At 34.4% G+C, this 22010-nt stretch overlaps 1 protein-coding gene across 3 annotated transcripts in view; it reads right to left on the reverse strand.

Moving 5' to 3' along the window:
* Nucleotides 1–22010, reverse strand: part of LOC140060865 (uncharacterized) — a 43059-nt gene that overhangs the window by 8928 nt on the left and 12121 nt on the right. Inside the window, exons 12-42 of one of the 3 annotated variants that reach the window (XM_072107227.1) lie at nucleotides 20899–21012; nucleotides 20566–20679; nucleotides 19938–20051; nucleotides 19478–19591; nucleotides 17301–17414; nucleotides 16710–16823; nucleotides 16268–16381; nucleotides 15815–15928; nucleotides 15221–15334; nucleotides 14746–14859; nucleotides 14366–14479; nucleotides 14076–14189; nucleotides 11900–12013; nucleotides 11506–11619; nucleotides 10248–10361; nucleotides 9632–9745; nucleotides 9137–9250; nucleotides 8837–8950; nucleotides 8440–8553; nucleotides 7542–7655; nucleotides 7236–7349; nucleotides 6986–7099; nucleotides 6755–6868; nucleotides 5978–6091; nucleotides 5411–5524; nucleotides 4994–5104; nucleotides 4718–4831; nucleotides 1771–1884; nucleotides 1480–1593; nucleotides 1128–1241; nucleotides 261–374 (exon numbers count right to left, since the gene is read on the reverse strand). In XM_072107227.1, the coding sequence (XP_071963328.1) occupies nucleotides 261–374; nucleotides 1128–1241; nucleotides 1480–1593; nucleotides 1771–1884; nucleotides 4718–4831; nucleotides 4994–5104; nucleotides 5411–5524; nucleotides 5978–6091; nucleotides 6755–6868; nucleotides 6986–7099; nucleotides 7236–7349; nucleotides 7542–7655; nucleotides 8440–8553; nucleotides 8837–8950; nucleotides 9137–9250; nucleotides 9632–9745; nucleotides 10248–10361; nucleotides 11506–11619; nucleotides 11900–12013; nucleotides 14076–14189; nucleotides 14366–14479; nucleotides 14746–14859; nucleotides 15221–15334; nucleotides 15815–15928; nucleotides 16268–16381; nucleotides 16710–16823; nucleotides 17301–17414; nucleotides 19478–19591; nucleotides 19938–20051; nucleotides 20566–20679; nucleotides 20899–21012 (3531 nt within the window). The remainder of the gene's footprint in view (nucleotides 1–260; nucleotides 375–1127; nucleotides 1242–1479; nucleotides 1594–1770; nucleotides 1885–4717; nucleotides 4832–4993; nucleotides 5105–5410; nucleotides 5525–5977; nucleotides 6092–6754; nucleotides 6869–6985; nucleotides 7100–7235; nucleotides 7350–7541; nucleotides 7656–8439; nucleotides 8554–8836; nucleotides 8951–9136; nucleotides 9251–9631; nucleotides 9746–10247; nucleotides 10362–11505; nucleotides 11620–11899; nucleotides 12014–14075; nucleotides 14190–14365; nucleotides 14480–14745; nucleotides 14860–15220; nucleotides 15335–15814; nucleotides 15929–16267; nucleotides 16382–16709; nucleotides 16824–17300; nucleotides 17415–19477; nucleotides 19592–19937; nucleotides 20052–20565; nucleotides 20680–20898; nucleotides 21013–22010) is intronic. The other 2 variants (XM_072107235.1, XM_072107243.1) reach the window with 2 other exon arrangements.

The raw sequence follows: 22010 nt of genomic DNA on the forward strand, positions 1-22010 counted from the left end.
ATCACTACCATATTTGGGCACATCACACTTTTTTTGTTAATTTAGTTTGATAGTGTAGACAGAGCTTTAGAATAGCATCATTCTCAGGAGTAATTGGACGAGAGTAGTTGAGTAAGGACTAAATCAGTAATTGTTAATGTAAATGTATTTATATGCTTATTTGCACAACACTATAGATTAAAGTGATGTTGTTATGTGTAATGGTTGGTATTAGTGATGGTTGGCACTTGAAAAATTCTTGTAATAAATATTTCACTTACTAATATCACAGTGAGTTCCCTGCCAGCCACTCTCACATATACAAAAGTAGGAGTTAATTTGATCGACACAAGTTCCCGAATTCTGACATGGTGAACTCTGACATTCATTGTTTGCTAAAAAAGAAATTGGCAAATAAATCAAAATTTTCAGAAATGTCAATCAATGATTTTAAACAACTTCACCAGTAAGTTACTAACAATGAGTCAATAAATAAAGTTAAAGTAATATAATACATTTATAAAGTAATAATTTGTACTAGTAATTCATTCATCAGTGGAAACATCATTTCCATTTAAATTATATAATGTTCACACAATACAATATTCATAGACATTTATACAAATAAAAAATAGTATAAAAAATAGACAAAAATAAACAAAGTCAATAGCTTTCTTGTACATTTAGTGCCTTAATAGCAGATGGAGAGAAGTTGTTGGGTGGTGTTGTACAGATATCGTCTACCACTATAAAATCCCAAATATAATGTAGGCCGAGATGGGTTGAGTCATGCAAAGTAGAACTTCAACATCATATTGCATTGCAGAAGTTAACCTCTGTCTACACTATCAAAATAGTTTGACATAAAAAGTGTGATGTGCCAAAATATGGTAGTGATATGCCCAAATATGGTAGTAATATGACATCAGCATGTCCATATATGGGCACATCACATTTTTTTTTATCACATACAGTTTGATAGAGTAGACAGCACTTTAAATTTGGTTTCCACTTGGACGCAACACAATGACGTATGTGCAATGCAAGTATGTTGACCAATCAAAAGCGACAGTTCGGATGGTTTATCTTGACTGGTCAAATTACTAGGTGTGGTTATGTCCCTACATTGTTTCTGATATAGCACTTACCGATTTCACAGAATGTTCCAGAGAATCCAAACACACAGCTACATGTGTATCCATTGTTGCCATCAGTACATGTACCACCATTTTGACAAGGATCGGATATACACTCATTGTCATCTATCAACAAAGAAGAAGAAATAAATCAGCAGGAAGCACATACAAGTTATACATTCCAATCATGGCTAACCAAATTCTGTTTAACCTAAGTACCATAGTCTCCACCATACTGCAATTTTCATATCTTCTATATATTTTAAAAAGTGTACCTATTAGGACACTTCTATTCTATAAGAGGATAAGGTTTAAGAATGGTCTATTCTTCTATGGTTTAGGGGTGTTTTATGTATGCACTTACTTATAGAACAGAATACTCCAGAGAACCCAGATAAACAAGTACATATGTACCCGTTAACGCCATCTGTACAGGTACCACCATTCTGACAAGGGCTGCTTCCACACTCATTGATGTCTATAAAGATAAATTAAATTAGGTTGTAATGTGGTAATTAAAAATAGTGATTGTAATTGGACCATACGACGATGATTGAGAAATTGTTTATGTTCAAAACATATTTATATGGCGCATATTTCTTACCAACACAATAACAATAACTCTAATGCGTTATAAAAATGAAGTATTACTTACTGTTTTCACAGAACACGCCATTCCATCCTGCTAAACACTGACAGGCGAACTCACCCACAAGGTTCAGACAAGTACCGCCATTCTGACATGGGGTACTCACACATTCATCAACATCTGAAAAAAAAAAAGATATTGAAGTTATTGTGGTGTTTTGATGTTATTGTGGTGTATTGATAGTATTGTGGTGTATTGATAGTATTGTTGTGTGTTGATATTATTCTGGTGTGTTGATATTATTCTGGTGTGTTGATAGTATTGTGGTGTGTTGATAGTATTGTGGTGTGTTGATAGTATTGTTGTGTATTGATATTATTGTGGTGTGTTGATAGTATTGTGGTGTGTTGATAGTATTGTGGTGTGTTGATAGTATTGTGGTGTGTTGATAGTATTGTGATGTGTTGATAGTATTGTGGTGCGTTGATAGTATTGTGGTTTATTGATAGTATTGTGGTGTATTGATAGTATTGTAATGTATCGATATTATTCTGGTGTATTGATATTATTGTGGTGTATTGATAGTATTGAAATGTATTGATATTATTCTGGTGTATTGATATTATTGTGGTGTGTTGATATTATCGTGGTGTGTTGATAGCAATGTAATGTATTGATATTATTCTGGTGTATTGATAGTATTGTGGTGTGTTGATAGTATTCTGGTGTGTTGATAGTATTGTGGTGTGTTGATAGTATTGTGGTGTGTTGATAGTATTGTGGTGTGTTGATAGTATTGTGATGTGTTGATAGTATTGTGGTGTGTTGATAGTATTGTGGTGCGTTGATAGTATTGTGGTTTATTGATAGTATTGTGGTGTATTGATATTATTCTGGTGTATTGATATTATTGTGGTGTGTTGATAGTATTGTGGTGTGTTGATAGTATTGTGGTGTGTTGATAGTATTGTGGTGTGTTGATAGTATTGTGATGTGTTGATAGTATTGTGGTGTGTTGATAGTATTGTGGTGCGTTGATAGTATTGTGGTTTATTGATAGTATTGTGGTGTATTGATAGTATTGTAATGTATCGATATTATTGTGGTGTATTGATAGTATTGTGGTGTGTTGATAGTATTCTGGTGTGTTGATAGTATTGTGGTGTGTTGATAGTATTGTGGTGTGTTGATAGTATTGTGGTGTGTTGATAGTATTGTGGTGTGTTGATAGTATTGTGGTGTATTGATATTATTGTGGTGTATTGATAGTATTGAAATGTATTGATATTATTCTGGTGTATTGATAGTATTGTGGTGTGTTGATAGTATTGTGGTGTGTTGATAGTATTGAAATGTATCGATATTATTCTGGTGTATTGATATTATCGTAGTGTGTTGATAGTATTGTGGTGTGTTGATAGTGTTGTTGTGTATTGATATTATTGTGGTGTGTTGATAGTATTGTGGTGTGTTGATAGTATTGTGGTGTGTTGATATTATTGTGGTGTGTTGATATTATTGTGGTGTGTTGATAGTATTGTGGTGTGTTGATAGTATTGTGGTGTGTTGATAGTATTGTGGTGTGTTGATAGTATTGTGGTGTGTTGATAGTATTGTGGTGCGTTGATAGTATTGTGGTGCGTTGATAGTATTGTGGTGCGTTGATAGTATTGTGGTGCGTTGATAGTATTGTGATGCGTTGATAGTATTGTGGTGCGTTGATAGTATTGTGGTGCGTTGATAGTATTGTGGTTTATTGATAGTATTGTGGTGTATTGATAGTATTGTAATGTATCGATATTATTGTGGTGTGTTGATAGTATTGTGGTGTGTTGATAGTATTGTGGTGTGTTGATAGTATTGTGGTGTGTTGATAGTATTGTGATGTGTTGATAGTATTGTGGTGTGTTGATAGTATTGTGGTGCGTTGATAGTATTGTGGTTTATTGATAGTATTGTGGTGTATTGATAGTATTGTAATGTATCGATATTATTCTGGTGTATTGATAGTATTGTTGTGTGTTGATAGTATTCTGGTGTGTTGATAGTATTCTGGTGTGTTGATAGTATTGTGGTGTGTTGATAGTATTGTGGTGTGTTGATAGTATTGTGGTGTGTTGATAGTATTGTGGTGTGTTGATAGTATTGTGGTGTATTGATATTATTGAAATGTATTGATATTATTCTGGTGTATTGATAGTATTGTGGTGTGTTGATAGTATTGTGGTGTGTTGATAGTATTGAAATGTATCGATATTATTCTGGTGTATTGATATTATCGTAGTGTGTTGATAGTATTGTGGTGTGTTGATAGTGTTGTTGTGTGTTGATAGTGTTGTTGTGTGTTGATATTATTGTGGTGTGTTGATATTATTGTGGTGTGTTGATAGTATTGTGGTGTGTTGATAGTATTGTGGTGTGTTGATAGTATTGTGGTGTGTTGATAGTATTGTGGTGTGTTGATAGTATTGTGGTGCGTTGATAGTATTGTGGTGCGTTGATAGTATTGTGGTGCGTTGATAGTATTGTGGTGCGTTGATAGTATTGTGGTGCGTTGATAGTATTGTGGTGCGTTGATAGTATTGTGGTGCGTTGATAGTATTGTGGTGCGTTGATAGTATTGTGGTGCGTTGATAGTATTGTGGTGCGTTGATAGTATTGTGGTGCGTTGATAGTATTGTGGTGCGTTGATAGTATTGTGGTGCGTTGATAGTATTGTGGTGCGTTGATAGTATTGTGGTGCGTTGATAGTATTGTGGTGCGTTGATAGTATTGTGGTGCGTTGATAGTATTGTGGTGCGTTGATAGTATTGTGGTGCGTTGATAGTATTGTGGTGCGTTGATAGTATTGTGGTGCGTTGATAGTATTGTGGTGCGTTGATAGTATTGTGGTGAGTTGATAGTATTGTGGTGTGTTGATAGTATTGTGGTGTGTTGATAGTATTGTGGTGTGTTGATAGTATTGTGGTGTATTGATAGTATTGTAGTGTATTGATATCATTGTGGTACTTACTAATTTCACAGTTGAATCCAGTCCAAGCAGTTGTACAGGAACACACATAGCCAGCCACACCATCTATACAAGTACCTCCGTTAATACATGGAGAACTTCCACATTCATCAATGTCTGTGAAAACAAGAATAGAAAAATAAGAAGGGATTACTTTATATTTCTTAACATGCCATGTTATTTTTTACAAAACACATAATAAATATTTTGGAGTTAAAAGATTCCATTTAATGAGCATTGCGTAACAATGTCACTAATAAAAAATCTGTGAAAACCTACTAATATCGCAAAGAGTTCCAGTCCATCCAAGATTACAGGTACACGTGAAAGAATTGATGTTATCAGAACATATACCATTGATGCAAGGATTACTGGCGCATTCGTTGATGTCTGAAAAAAATTGTAATTTATTACTGATATTGTTATAAAAATTTCATAGAGGACACATCCCAATCTAGTACGTTTGATTTTTAATTTTCATGTGAAAGCACATTTATAGGTCAATATATTGATTTGGGGTATGAGCACCCATCATATTTTCATTTATTCAATATTTCACTCAGATGCTCCTCAGATGGCACAGGCAAATGCAGGTGTGGGCCCATCCACTACCGTATGATTTTCAGGTATCTACCCATCCCTTCCAAAGCCATTCTAAATGAATAAATAGCATATGCCCTAGTCACTAATTCTTACTGGTTCCACAGTTGTTTCCCTCAAACCCTGCAGCACAGATGCAAGCATATGCGTTAATTCCATCAATACAGTTGCCGTTGTTTAGACAAGGACCACTTGCACATTCATCAATATCTATCAAAAGAAACGCATCAAATTTACTAATTAATAATAAAGAAAATATACACATGACTGTTTACAATACAAACACGCAAGTTACACCGGTACATCCCAGGTTGAATAGACACTGAATACATTCCACATCAGTTACCTGAACAGTTTAGAGACCAGAGTAAATTTTTACATCGCTTACACCCGCGGCCTACATTTCTGCATGCCAGGTACGACCCAAGTAAAGCTCTGTATACACTATCAAACAAGTTTGACAAAAAGGTGTGATGTGCCCAAATTTGGCAGTGATGTGCCCCTTTATGGTGGTGATATGACATCATCATGTCCATATATGGGCACATCACATTTTTTGTCACATAAAGTTTGATAGTGTAGACAGAACTTTACACAATTCCGAATCAACTCTGCACTTCTGCTGGCAGTTTAAAAAGAGTATATATTAGTGTGGTACTTTACCTATTTCACAGTGTACTCCTGTGTATCCTGGCATACAACTACAAGTATACATGTTTACACCATCTAGACATTGGCCTCCATTCATACATGGTGCTGAAGCACATTCATTATTGTCTGTTGCAAAAAAAAAAAAAACAAAGTCACAACCTAGAAATAAAATTTATCTATATTTTTCTATACCGAAAAACAATTTCAAAGTGTTGAGGAGTATTTATTTTATTTTAATTACACCAAACAGCGAAGCGATATCACCAATTACATGATGCCTCATGCATATCAAATAAGTATAACATACCATAATTTTTGCAAAAAAATGATAATTTTTCAGAAGGGTTTGTTCAGGGGGTGTATGGCATTTATTCCAAAAGATAAGGTTGGGGAGTGGGGGGGGGGGGGGAGGAGTTGGTAAAGCGAGTACCAAACATGAAAAAATAGAAATGTAAATCAAATCAATTTACAACAACAAGTGTGATGTGCCCAAATTTGGCATTGATATGCCCAAATATGGTAGTGATATAACATCATCATGTCCATATATGGGTACTTACCTATTTCACAGTGTACTCCAGTGTATCCTGGCATACAACTACATGTATACATGTAACATACCATAATTTTTGCAAATAAATGCTAATTGTTCAGAAGGGTTTGTTCAGGGGGCGTATGGCATTTATTCCAAAAGATAAGGTGGGGGGAGTGAGTAAAGCGAGTACCCAACATGAAAAAAAAGAAATGTAAATCAAATCAATTTACAACATTCTAGTGTAAGCTACTTACTAATTTCACACAAGGTGCCACTGTAACCAGGTAAACAGGAACAACTAAAACTGTTTATTTGATCAATGCATGCTCCTCCATTAAAACAAGGACTACTTACACACTCATTATCATCTGAAAAACAAAATATTTTTTAAAAATATAAAAAAAAATATATAAACATATTTTTTTCGCACGAATAAATTCACCTCAATGTAAAACAAATAAGATAAAAATTACAGAGTAACTTACTAATCTCGCAGTTAGTTCCTGAAAATCCAGTAAGGCAAGTACAAGTATAAAAGTTTACGAAATCGTTACAAGTACCACCATTGATACAAGGTGAAGAAGAACATTCATCAATATCTGAAAAAAAAAAAAGAATTTTAATAGAAATATTCAAAGATCTCTGTATCAAACTCTATCGTCTCCCCTGGAAAAAGCACTATATTTAGAACAATTTCACAAAAAAACTGATTCATGAACTAATATGTCTACTTACTTGTTTCACAAAGCACACCCATCCATCCTGGCAGACAAGTACATACAAAATTATTGATTCCATCGACACATGCCGCTCCATTCAAACAAGGACTAGGATTACATTCATCTATGTCTAGAAACCGAATAACATGGGACGTGTAATCTCATATGCCATATGCTAATACAACATTTCTTGTCCAAAACATTTCTTCCTATTTCCAAACTTTATGCATATGGAGTTTCTTTTTTTCTGTTTAACTATGGTAGGAGGAGCTGGGACTGAGATGACCGAAACACAATCAAGTATAAAGTAATCGATGTTTACCTATTTCACAATGAACGCCTGTCCATCCAGGAAGACAAGAACAAGTGTATGAATTACTACCCTCCATACATGTACCACCATTCATACAAGGTGTGCTGGCACATTCAATCACATCTAGAAAAAACAAGAGAATGATAACATTTATGATGATATTGATATGATGATGATATTGGTATGGTGATGATAGTGATGTGGTGATGATAGTTATGTGATGATGATAGTGATGTGATGATGATATTGGTATGGTGATGATAGTGATGTGGTGATGATAGTGATGTGATGATGATAGTGATGTGGTGATGACAGTGATATGGTGATGATAGTAATGTGGTGATGATACTGATCTGTTGATGTGATGATGATATTGATATGGTGATGATAGTGATGTGGTGAAGATTGTGATGTGGTGATGATGGTGATGTGGTGATGATAGTGATTTGCTGATATAATGGTGATGATAGTGATGTGATGATATTGATATGGTGATGACAGTGATATGGTGATAATAGTAATGTGGTGATGATTCTGATCTGTTGATGTGATGATGATATTGATATGGTGATGATAGATAGTGATATGGTGATGATAGTGATATGGTGATGATAGTGATATGGTGATGATATTGATATGGTAATGATAGTGAAATGGTAATGATAGTGATATGGTATTATGATAGTGATATGGTGATGATATTGATATGGTGATGATAGTGATGTGGTGATGATAGTAAAATGGTGATGACACTGATATGGTGATGATAGTGATATGGTGATGATAGTGATATGGTGATGATAGTGATATGGTGATGATAGTGATATGGTAATAATACTGGTGGCAATGATAGTGATAATGACAAAGATGTTAATAGTGTAATTGCTGATAATGAGCGCTAACTTACCCATTGTACATGTAGGCCCTGTCCACCCTGATGCACACAGACAACTGTACATGTTGATACCATCAATACATGTACCACCATTACTGCAGGGACCACTGGCACATTCATTGATATCTATAATAAGAAGAAAAAATTTATTTTTTTTCAAATTTAGTAAAAATGTATCAACACTGATTATAAGAGTATATACTAATACCACTACCACATCGCCAAATTTTACACACGAAAACACCTGCGTTTGTATGGTGTACGCCTAGTGTATGACCTACTGAATTTAAGTACTTAAATGACATTATTAAGTATTTCAAGATCATTACTACACAGATTATTAAATGCACTATATTCAAATAAGTAAAAATATTGACAAATTATTAAACTATTAGTTGACTACACTTACTAATTTCGCAGTGGGTTCCGGTCCAGCCACTTTCACATACACAAATATAGCCATTGGTCTGATCAAGACATGTACCACCGTTCTGGCATGGTGCTGAAACACACTCGTTAATGTCTGAAAGTTAAATAATAACAATAAAAAAATAAATAAAAACAAATCTATGATGTTATGTTATAATTATATACATATATGCTTTAAGAAGAGATGTATACAGAATTATAATACAGGTGTCCTGTTAAGTTCTCTCGAGCCCAATTTTAATTATACCATACAACAACACTGGTACTCAAGTATACTTACTCGTTTCACACAAGGTACCAGTCCAGCCTGGTGTACAGCTACAAACGAATGCATTTACACCATCAACACATGTGCCAGAATTCTGACAAGGAGTACTGGCGCACTCATTAATATCTGAAAGAAACAGCAACAAAATTTATAATAGGGACTTTTAGATTTGAGTGAATGTGCATGATGTTCACGTCCACATGGGTTTTAGTTGACTGTTACTCGTCGAGAGATATATGAATGTTTAGATTATAAAGTGGACATTTATGTTGACGTTCCAGTGAACATATGACATAATGACCTTGGGATCTGACCTTGTAATCTCTAATAGCTCTCATGGAGCTATTCCACCGCTGGGCTGGTGGAAATACACGGGTTTAGGCCAGGCCTAGCCTAGTGATAACACCCGGGCTATGCCATGTCGATGCCAGTAATGATACAGGCATCAGTTATACTGGCATTTTGCAAGCATGCAAAAGAAATTCAGATTTAGTTTGATTTTCTTACTAGATTCGCAAAGTGTTCCTGTCCATCCGGGAACACACTGGCAACTAAAACTGTTGATGCCATCAATACATGCTGCGCCATTTACACAGGGGTTGGGGTTACATTCATCCACATCTGAAATAAAAGTGATTACATCTTTTTTAGAAAATTTCGCCAACCAAACAGATAGTAAATGTTAGAAACAACTTTTAAGTTAAAATGCTAAACTCAACATTCGGGAAACAACCAACACACTTGTTTTGTCAAGTAGACAGATAAATGATATTCAGGATCAAATTGCTCTGGAATTTTACCCTTTTATTTACTATAGTAGGCTTACTATAAAAATCACCTACATTGGAATAGGTTCACCACATGAATCATGGAAAGGTTGTAGAATGTATTACTAATTAGAGATGCAAAAACATGAACTATTTGGTTTGGTAGTGAGATACTGCTTCCTCCCAAAATAACAGCAGAAGTATCCAGTATGGGAAAACCAAACAGCACCATCCAGCCATAATACAATCGTTTATATTTTTTTTATCATCAAAGAATGTTGTGGTATATAAAATAAGATTATGATATGAAAAAATTAAATAAATACTTTATAATTAATAATTTTCGCATAGCTTACTTGTCTGACAGAAGACACCACTCCAGCCAGTGGGACACTGACAGGTATAAGAATTGATCTCATCAATACAGGTTCCTCCATTTTGACAAGGAAAGCTGGCACACTCATTAATATCTAAAACAAAGAAATAATAATGAAGAATATAAAACTATAGGATCCCCAATAATGACTCATGGAATAGGTTCACCACATGACTCATGGAATAGGCTCACCACATGACTCATGGAACAGGCTCACCACATGACTCATGAAATAGATTTGCCACATGACTCCTGGAACAGGTTCGCCACATGACTCATGGAACAGGCTCACCACATGACTCATGGAATAGGCTCACCACATGACTCATGAAATAGGTTCGCCACATGACTCATGGAATAGGTTCGCCACATGACTCATGGAACAGGCTCACCACATGACTCATGAAATAGATTCGCCACATGACTCCTGGAACAGGTTCGCCACATGACTCCTGGAATAGGTTCACCACATGACTCATGGAACAGGTTCACCACATGACTCATGGAACAGGCTCACCACATGACTCATGGAACAGGTTCACCACATGACTCATGGAATAGGTTCACCACATGACTCATGGAACAGGTTCACCACATGACTCATGGAACAGGTTCACCACATGACTCATGGAATAGGTTCGCCACATGACTCATGAAATAGGTTCGCCACATGACTCATGGAATAGGCTCGCCACATGACTCATGAAATAGGTTCGCCACATGACTCCTGGAACAGGTTCGCCACATGACTCATGAAATAGGTTCGCCACATGACTCCTGGAACAGGTTCACCACGTGACTCATGGAACAGGCTCACCACATGACTCATGGAACAGGTTCACCACATGACTCATGGAATAGGTTCACCACATGACTCATGGAACAGGTTCACCACATGACTCATGGAATAGGTTCACCACATGACTCATGGAACAGGTTCACCACATGATGCATGCAACAGGTTCACCACATGACTCATGGAACAGGCTCACCACATGACTCATGGAATAGGTTCACCACATGACTCATGAAACAGGTTCATCACATGACTCATGGAACAGACTCACCACATGACTCATGAAATAGGTTCGCCACATGACTCATGGAATAGGTTCGCCACATGACTCATGGAAAGGTTGTAAAATGTATTAGCGATGCAAAAACATCAACTCTTTGGTTTGGTAGTAAGATACTACTTCTTCCCCACCTGCCACTCTTTAAACAAACATGACACCTACTAATTTCACAAACTGTTCCAGTCCATCCACTAGTACATTGACAGAAATATCCATTGACACCATCAAGACAAATTCCTCCATTCTGACAGGGCCCACTAGCACATTCGTTGATGTCTAAAAAAAGAAAAACATTTGAAAAACATTGAATTAACAAAACTCACTTGAACATCATTATTACTACATCTAGTATTTTTACAAGCAAGACCAAGTAATCCTGTTTACTGATTACTTCATCAAATTTCCATATTAAAATATATTATCATCCCTACTCCTAGAAGCAAGAATAATCATGGAATCTATTGTTACATAAGTATTGTTGCTTTTGTATCATTCTTTATTCATAATCCTAATAATAATATATCTCTTTCAAAATCTTTTTAATCACCACACTTACTAATCTCACAGTTGATTCCTTCCCATCCGGCTGCACATGTACAGGTGTATTGATTGATTCCATCATTACATGTACCACTGTTCATACATGGCATACTTGAACACTCATCAATATCTGTTTTAATAATAAAAATAATACTATTTGATTATTGTATAATTGCATTTTATACAGTCCCTTAAAGATGTATTGTCTCCCTTAACATGACAAATATTGATCAATAAAATCAAACTTTGAATAGGTCATTTTGTATTTCATTTATAAAAAAACAAAATAAAAGGTTGAATTTTACTAAAAACTTTTTTTGTCTTTAAATGATATTTTATCAGGTGTTTTTTTTTCAATCCAATTTTTGGTCAAAGTGAATAAATATTAGGTCACATTAAAATGGCATATTCAACAACAAACATTTTTTTAGGGGGACAATATATCTTTCAACTGTAGTATAGTAGCAACGCTTAAGCGTGGTTCCCACTAGAACGTAGCGAATAAGCCATCGCTTGTGATTGGTCAATTCACTTGTATTGCGTTACGTCCTTGCGTTACGTCGCTAGTGGGAACCACGCTTTAGAAGGATCTGATAATTATTTGTTCAAATAAATTCACGCTCATTAAAAATATTGATGATACTGATAATGTTGCATCTTATGATATCAATTATGATGACAATGGTGATGGATCTTTCAATTTGCTATAATCAATGACCAAAGTATGTCATGTTAATTTACTGTGCGCATATACAGGTTAATTAGGACGCGTTTCCTCGCTTCCTGCCTCAACGCAGTTTTGACGGTTTCCAGGTCCAAACGATGACACATCGATTGACCTGACCTAGTAAGGTCGCTGGACGTCGCAAATTGAAAGCTCCCCATGACTATCATGATGATGACTATGACACTGTTGATGGTCAAACTAACCACAAACCAGACAATTGCATCATACAATTATAAAAATAATTTACTATTTCTATAAAAGAAAATCTAATAAAAAATTGCTTGAAAATATTCTAGTACTGCAGTAGAGGAAATCAGAAACAGGAAAAGAAAGCTAAAATATAACTATTTTATATTAATAAACCACAGATGAAAAAACAGGATGATGCATAGGTCAAAGGTCAATCATATATAGTTTGAAATAAAAAAATATAAACTGGAATGTTGTATTATTGGTATGAAATGAAATTATACATATTTTTGGCTTCTTGACCTTTACCCTTGACCTATGACATGACAGTACATATTACTAAATTATGAGAGCTGATAAAAGCAATAAATAGCAGATATATGAAAACAATAGCAGCATTCATTTTTGCATGCCATTTTTTTAATACACTTTTAAATGAAAAATGCATAGAACAATACATGATGATATAAGTGTGATACAATAATCAAAGTATAATAAATCATAAATCATTAAGCGTTTAATGAATATAGTTAGCACACAGGGAAATGATAACTACCTTAGAAACCTGTTAAAAGTGAATAAAAATAGAAATATATTAATCAGAAGAACAAAAGGTGGTATAATTTGAATATTATATATGACCTACAACTTACTACAAACCAAAATCATGGGCACACAATAACAATAGTTACATTTTACTGTTGACAGTTTTTAAGTAGAGAAAAAATATCTGAAATATTTCACCTCCTGAATTAAATCCTTAAGTTCATTTTATTTATCAATTTAATTTAAAGATGTTCTTTTTAATAAATAAAAAAAAAACCTGCATGGATACATTGTCCATATATGCAGCCTCAATCATCAAGAAAATAAACATATTTACTGTTAGTTGGAAGCATAGATATGTTATTGTGATCAACTTTATTTTGAAGTTGAAGAATCATGTTAAACATGGAATATAATATTATTATAATTGTTTTCTTTCATTTTCATGTTGTTCCCATAGTTGGTATAGCCCTTTCACATTGCCCAGCAAACTCTGGGAGTTTATCACAGACTGGGATGTCAACACCAGCATTTTGTATGCATGATACTATGGTTCAGCATCTTGTGATGTTCCCCACAAGTGGATACCATTTATCTTATAAGGGGTGCTCTATCATTTTTCTTCTTTTTGCAAATGTATTGCTATCTTTGGAGAGAGGCTATTGTCGGTTTATCTAGATAAACTAGGCACAAAATAGACTACTTTTACTTAATTCAGTATGGTACTTACTTATTTCACACTGATTTCCAGTCCATCCGCTTGAACATGAGCAGAAGTATCCATTAACAAGATCAATGCAAGTACCTCCGTTTAGACATGGAACAGAAGCACATTCATCAGTATCTGCGGAAGAGTTGTCCAAAAACATTAATTGACTGCAGTTATTGCTGTATTTCTACGATTTATATATTTACTTGTAAAAATACATACAAAATTTTGACAACTATGAATATTTTAATATACTATTAATGTAAAAATAATTATCTTTAGTTTAATTGTTTGGAAATTCCAGAACTTACTAATTTCACAAAACAGCCCCGAGTATCCTAGCGAACAGCTACATGTGTAGCCATTGACCTGATCGTTACATGTACCGCCATTTTGACATGGGGTACTACCACACTCGTTGATATCTAGAAAAACATAAATAATAAATATAAAATGCATATATATGAGTGGAGTCGTACTGTTTGATGCTTGTTCACATCACAGTACCACTTCTGATTTGCTTGACATGATGTTTTAAGGGCCTGTTTATACTAGGACGTTAGCAAAACATTTATACTGTCTGTAACACTAATAATGAGATCATGCAGAATGTATTTCTTTCTTTCCCACAGTAAACTCAAGATTCATCATTCAAAGACAAACATGAATGTATAAATGAACAAAAAATTACTTTGTTCACAAATTATTCCAGTCCATCCAGGCAAGCAAGTACATGTGTAACCATTGACACCATCGATGCAAGCTCCACCATTAAGACATGGCCCACTTGAGCACTCATTAATATCTACAGCAAGAATATAACATTGTATCAACATTTTTCTATATATATATGCATTTTTTCATAATAGCATGTTTAAAGTGCACATACACACATTTACATTACAAAGTGTGCTGTAGGTGTGTGCCTCCTGCAGTATATAAGTTTACCAAATTTAAGTGTGCTGTAAATAACTGTTAAGGTGTGTGGCACTCAAAAGGCAAGGACTGGCACATGAAGTAAATACAATTACAAACACAGAACAACAATGCATCACCATCTGTTGCAACTCTAAGATAATGCTACCCTTGCCCTTCCCCAAAAAACAATTACACCAAACTAAATGTAAGAAGCTTGAGATGAGAGTGTAACTTTTTGATACACTTACTTATTTCGCAGTTGGTGCCTGTATAACCAGAATTGCAAAGACAAGTGTAACTATTAACACCATCAATACATATACCAAAATTCTGACAAGGATTGCTGGAACATTCATTATCATCTAAAAAAATAAATACAGATCATAGGTTAAACTAAACCAATCAATAAGTGAAATAGTTACGAGAACAAGCCTGTAGCCAGGAGGGCTCAAACCCCCTTTTTTTCCTGAATGCTCTTTTCAAACTAGCAGAAGTAGTAGCCTAGTTCATGACGATTTTTGCCATGGTCATCTCAAAGCAAGTGTGAAAGACCATAAAGGGCAATTTACACAGACGAGTGGTAACGGTAAACGGAAAATCTCGTAGCTTGTCCCACATAGAATCTGTATCTACCCTGAGCAGAAACCACCTGTCTTCTCCGCGTTGTAACTGGTCGTAAGAAATAACATAGATTCTATATTTTTATTACAGTTACCTCTCGTCTGTGTAAATTGGCCTTTAAACTGGAGAATTGTGGACATGGATAGATGCAGCGACTGCGGCCTAAGAAAGAGAAGCTAGAAATACTAGACCTTATGACAGATGATAGGAAGAAATCTTACTGTTATCGCAATTGACTCCGGAAAATCCTACAGGACAAAGACAAGTGTAGCTGTTGATACCGTCAACACAGGTTGCTCCATTTTGACAAGGGTTGCTGGCACACTCATCAATGTCTGTTAACAGAATTAAAAGTTGTTAATAACAATCTTATTGCAAGAATTTTCAAGGAAATCAGCTTTCTACAAAATTAAGATATATAGCATGAACCCATTATGTGTTCAGGTCAATTTTCTTCAAAGCTTCTTAAAATATTGAAAAACCTTTTGTCATTTTAAATGAATGAATATATACAAATGTTCATAGTGCAGCGGGGTTTAAGAGTACACAAATTTTGGTTTGATGTTGTGAATCCAGCTTAAGGTACAGTAGTACTAAAAAAAGCAGAGCTTCGGAGGGAATATGCTGCGCTTGCTTCGTCTAGGCTGAAGATGATTATAATTAAAAGCACATACTTGTTTGACATTGAAGGCTTGTCCATCCAGCAGTACACTGACAAATGTATGCATTGACCCCATCTAAACAGAGTCCTCCATTCAAACATGGGGTTGAGGCACACTCATCAATATCTAATAAAAAAAAAAACACAACACAAGGGTGTTATTTTTTGAAATACATCCCAACATTTAGGATACTATTACAACAAATAATCAGCATTTACAGGCATTTTCCAAGCATAGAATATGTCAATAAATTGTCGTAAATAAATTTTTCGTCTTTGGTTAACCATAATGAGACTAGTATTAAAACATAATGGTAAAATTATGCAGTATCAAGATTATTCTTTTGTAAATACAAAACATTTATTGGGAGACAAGCGACGATTCAAAATATTGCCATGATTACCAGGAGACTTGGGTGATGAGACTAAAGTTTGACATAAAGTATGCAACTTACTTAACTCGCAGTGGGTTCCAAACCAGCCAGCAGAACACTGGCACGTGTACTGATTTACACCATCCAAGCAAAAACCCCCATTTTGACATGGAAGACTGGCACATTCATTGGTATCTGTAATAACAAATTATATTTGTCATCAAACATAAACCTTGTTTTAAAGCTCTGTCTACACAACTTTATGTGACAAAAAATGTGAAGTGCCCATATATTCAGTTTCAATTTATTTACCACTTCAATATATGGACATGATGATGTAATATCAGTACCATATTTGGGCATATCACTACCATATTTGGGAACGTCATACGTTTTTTTGTCAAACTAGTTTAAAAGTGTAGACAGAGCTTTAGTCATCGTATAATTTTAATGCGGACATTTAATTGAATAAGCTACTCAATTATTGTTTCTGCTAAAAATTCTCTTATAATGCAATTACTGGAGCACACAAGAGTTTTGCTGATGGCTGAGCCAACCGACGTCAATAGTTCATCGTTTGCTGGCAAAGTGCAGTGTGTACAAAGCTTTTGATATATAATTCTCTTTAAAGCCTGTGCCTGCTGCAGTCTATACAACTGTTAATTTTCTTACTTCTTTCACAATGTATGCCTTCATATCCAACTACACACACACACTGATATCCATTAATTCCATCTATACACTGTCCATTATTTTGACATGGGAAACTGGCACATTCATCAATATCTGAAAAAAAATAATTATTTTTTACAGTTTAAAGTTATTTTTGGTTATATTTTATACTTTGTAATTCCCTGAAACAGAACTGAAATCTTTTGCCATTTAGAGAAAGAAACAGTTTATTAAAATAAGTACTCAACATGTTTTATTTATGTATTTGATCAAATTATACAACACAATTAAGAACAGTAGAAACAGATATGAAAAAATGAAAACACAAAACTCTAGACATCCAAATATAAATTTCACGGTTGAAAAGGAACAAAATAATCAGGTTAGTTTTTTGGCCGTATTAATTACATAAAAGATTGGAAAATGGGAACACCTAAACATCGACATTTAGGGAAAAAAATACACTGGACTTATTCTAAGTTACTTCAGTTTTTGTCCGGGAATTTATAAACTAGACTGATAAGCACTTTAGAAAGAATGTACAAAATTAATAACACATGGCTTGGTTTTCATGAAGACTTGAATGTTTTCAAAAATATATTGTTAACGAATAACTATCCCAAAAATGTAATTGACAGAGTAATCGTAAAGTACCTGGATAAGAAACACAACAAATTTCCGGTTCCAAATAATGATATCGAAAAATGTTATTACAAATTACCGATCATCGGTAATGTGTCACTTAATACAAAAGAAAAAATAAATATATTATGCAAAAAATATTGTATTAATTTAAATATCAATGTGGTTTTTAGTACCACTAAAATAAGAAGCTTTTTTAACTACAAAGACCCAATTAGTAATGATCTGAAATCCAACGTTGTATATCAGTTTACATGTGGAGGATGTAACACCTCCTACATTGGAGAAACTTCCCGACATTTTACAACACGGATAGAAGAGCATTTACATAGAGATAAAAATTCGCACATATATAAACACTTAATTAAAGATACGAATTGTAAGACGCACAGTAACAAAACTTGTTTTAAAATAATTGATAAAGCAAACACGAACTTTCAATTAAAAATTAAAGAAGCCCTCCAAATTAAATGGAAGAGTCCAGAACTCAACAAACAAGTTCAAAGCTATGCAATTAACCTAATGCAAAGTAGTTCAGTACGTATTATAATACTACTTATTTATTTACACCTGTTATGCACAAACAAACCTATTTAAACCTTAAGTGAAAATGCGTACAGCTCACTTCACTGATGATGTCATATAAGAATACGACGAAACATGTCTAGCATTAAAAGTGTTTATGTTGCTATCAAATTCGTGTTAATTTTACTTTCTGTTCGGAAGTTTGGCCACATCATTAATGACTTTGCCTCTACTAGTACAGTAACCAAGCAGGACCTTAGACAGTTTGAGAAACCTAACAAGAAGTTTGCAAAAGCAGACGCGGATATCAATTTCTTAAAGAATAATAAATATTAAAGTGCTCAAGGTGCTTGTAAAAAACCATGAAACATATTAACCTTAAACCTAAATACTATTGATAAATTTGACAAAAACCGAATAATAAACAAGACCAATCGAACCCACATCACTGCTTCCTTTTACCAACAATTTAAGGTGCATAGACTAGCCAGTATATAACTCACAGGTGTTCTCAGTGATGTGGGTATCTAGCTTAACAAATTAAATCTTACAAATTGCCAAAACCAGCCGACAGCAGATGTGTCTTAAGCACACTATTGAAAACATCAGTAGACTTGCTTGATGATGATGAACTACCTAAATTTAAATTTCAACCCTCTATTCACTAGCCTCCTTTATTTTATTGCTATTATTCCAGTTCCCTAATGCAGCGCTTGTCTGCTTATTATACTATCTAATTTTTCCAAGTAAGCTCACTTTCACTGATGAAGGGCTAGTGTTGCCCGAAAGCTCTGCTAACTTTACTGACTGTTTTACTTTATCGTTTTGATTTAGCTTTTTGCATTTTTGAATTAGCAACTAGAAAATTTTATTTTAATAGTGTTCTTTTATGATAAATAATTACTTGACGGTTTGACCAGTCTCTGATAAATATCTGTTAGTGTTATGTTTAGTTTAGATCTAGGATATGGACAAAATTAACATTAGAAAAAACAAACAAAAAAACATACTGATTTCACAAGTTGTTCCAGTGTATCCAGCCACACAGACACATGTGTAGCTGTTAACAGCATCAATACAAGCACCCCCATTTTGACATGGCATGCTCGAGCACTCATTATCGTCTTAAAGGAAAAAAAATCTTGAAATAAATACAGTCCATAAAGATTAAGGCACTTCAATTGCTTATTTGCTATGTAAACCATTTGCATAGTAAGGCCTGTTTATACTACAGTATACACAATAAGGCTTGGTTTGCACTAGGACGCGAAGCAAGGACATAAACAAACCTTTGTCGATGTTATGGTTACGAAATTATGGTTCCATTGTCTTAACGCCTTTGTCACTCAGTTTGAATAATCCATCACTTGTGATTGGTCAACTCACTTACGCTGCGTCTACGTCCTTGCGTTTCATCCACCTTAACGATGACCATAAATATTTGAATCAATAAAATTGGAAGAAACTTACTGTTACTGCATGTGACTCCAGAATATCCACTGGGACATTGACAGAAAAAGCCGTTGATTCCATCCAAACAAAAACCTCCATTAAGACACGGCATACTTGCACACTCATCAATGTCTGCAAATTAAAAGCTTGAAAACGTTTTGCCACCAACAAAAGTCAAGAAACCATTGTACTAACTGCTATACATTGAAAATTAACTGAGCAAAGTGGTCTTTTTCCAAATAAAAGTAAAGGCAAATAAAGCGTTGATAGAAACCTTACCAAATTTCAAGAAAATTTGAACAAAAAAGATTACGATGCAAAGATTTAAATAAAAATAACTATGATTAAATGAAATGGATATGTTATGATCTATAATATACAGTAGAATAACACCTAAATGTTGTTGCATTTGCATTATATTTGAATATGCAAATTTGTAAATAAACAAATTTGCATATCCAAAACAAAACACTATACATACACAAACCACTATTTCTACAAACATGAAATAATAGACTAGATAGATAAGTATGAAGCTTCAATATATGTAAGCAAAAAAAAAATAGTAAAAAAAATGGTAGAGCAGCGTTTTTCATTGAAAGAAAGCATTCATTATTTATGAAATAAACAAACTTTTAGAACTAACTAGTTTCACAGAATGTTCCAGTATATCCAGGTGCACACTGGCAAAAGTAGGAGTTAATTCCGTCCAAACAAGTCGCTCCGTTTTGACAAGGTGTTGAAGCACATTCATTAATATCTGAAAAGATAATAAATGATTAAATTTTAACCAAACCGGCAAGGATGTATGTACAAAATGTTTTGGTCCACACTGTTTTGCATTCTATGCATAACAATATGTACTATTTAATGGGTAAAACTAGTAATACTCTTTGTGAGTCGATGCTATACCATATTTCAAATATATTCCAGTAAGTAAAATCAAAGTAGAATTACCGCAGTATACTTTTGTACTTACTAAAATCACAGTTGAAATTAGTCCAACCAGGTGCGCACTGACAAATATAGCCATTAACACCATCTAAGCATGTACCACCATTAGCACAAGGTGAACTTGCACATTCATCTATATCTGAAAATGAAAACCATAACTCATTTTAATCATTTATTTGAAACAAACTACAAACCAAATTGTTGGCTAACCCCATCAAGTATATTAAGTCGTAATATAATACCCCTTTCACACCAAAAGCAAAACTCCGGAGACACCCCGGAGTTGACGCCCCGCTGTTTGGCGTGAAAGGTAAAATCAAGCAACTCCGGAGTTTAAAACTGCGGGGTTGAACAGCTGAACATTCTCCGGAGAGCGAACTGCGGGGACACCCCGGTGTTTTGGTGTGAAAGGTACCAACATCAAACTCCGGAGTGTTTCGGGTCAAAAGGTCATCCTCACACGATCACTCATTGCTTTAGTTTTATTTAAATACTTTAAATATTTGTACAAAATATATAGCGGGTTTAAAAAATAATAAGTAGTATCAATAAAATATTATATTACTTCTGAGACTTTTGAAAGTAATTATTAAATTAAAAATATTGTTAATTAAAATTATTCTAATGATCGTTGAGATGTAAACAAACAAAATAGAGGGCGACATTTACAATTTTATTTTATAAACCCCGGTGTTGCTAGGTTGGTGTGAAAGGGGTATCTCCGGAGTTTCTCGACGTTTTGAATGGTCATAAACCCCGGGGTGTCTACGGAGACACTCCGGAGTTTTGGTGTGAAAGGGGTATAAGTTTAGGACTTTGAGCTAATAACTCATTTCACCCATAGTCACAAAAAATATGGCATATCCATTGCTTAAAAAGTTTGATATCTTGTTTGGGTATGCTTTTATTAGTATTTTAGTGTGCTTGCTTCAACTACTTGCTAAAACTGGGAAGATTTACTGAACAATGGTAAAAAACTTTCCCCCATGCATGTTTACTATGTTTGTTTGTTTTATTAGTTTCTCCACACATTTTAAAATAAAAGAACCATTGGGTCACATTTTTGTATGTGTGAGTGGGGTAAAAGTATGCAGTGGCGGATCCTGGTGGGGTTCGAACGAACCCCTTCAAATGAAA

Source organism: Antedon mediterranea, chromosome 1 (assembly GCF_964355755.1).
Source record: "Antedon mediterranea chromosome 1, ecAntMedi1.1, whole genome shotgun sequence".
Lineage (NCBI taxonomy): Eukaryota > Metazoa > Echinodermata > Crinoidea > Comatulida > Antedonidae > Antedon > Antedon mediterranea.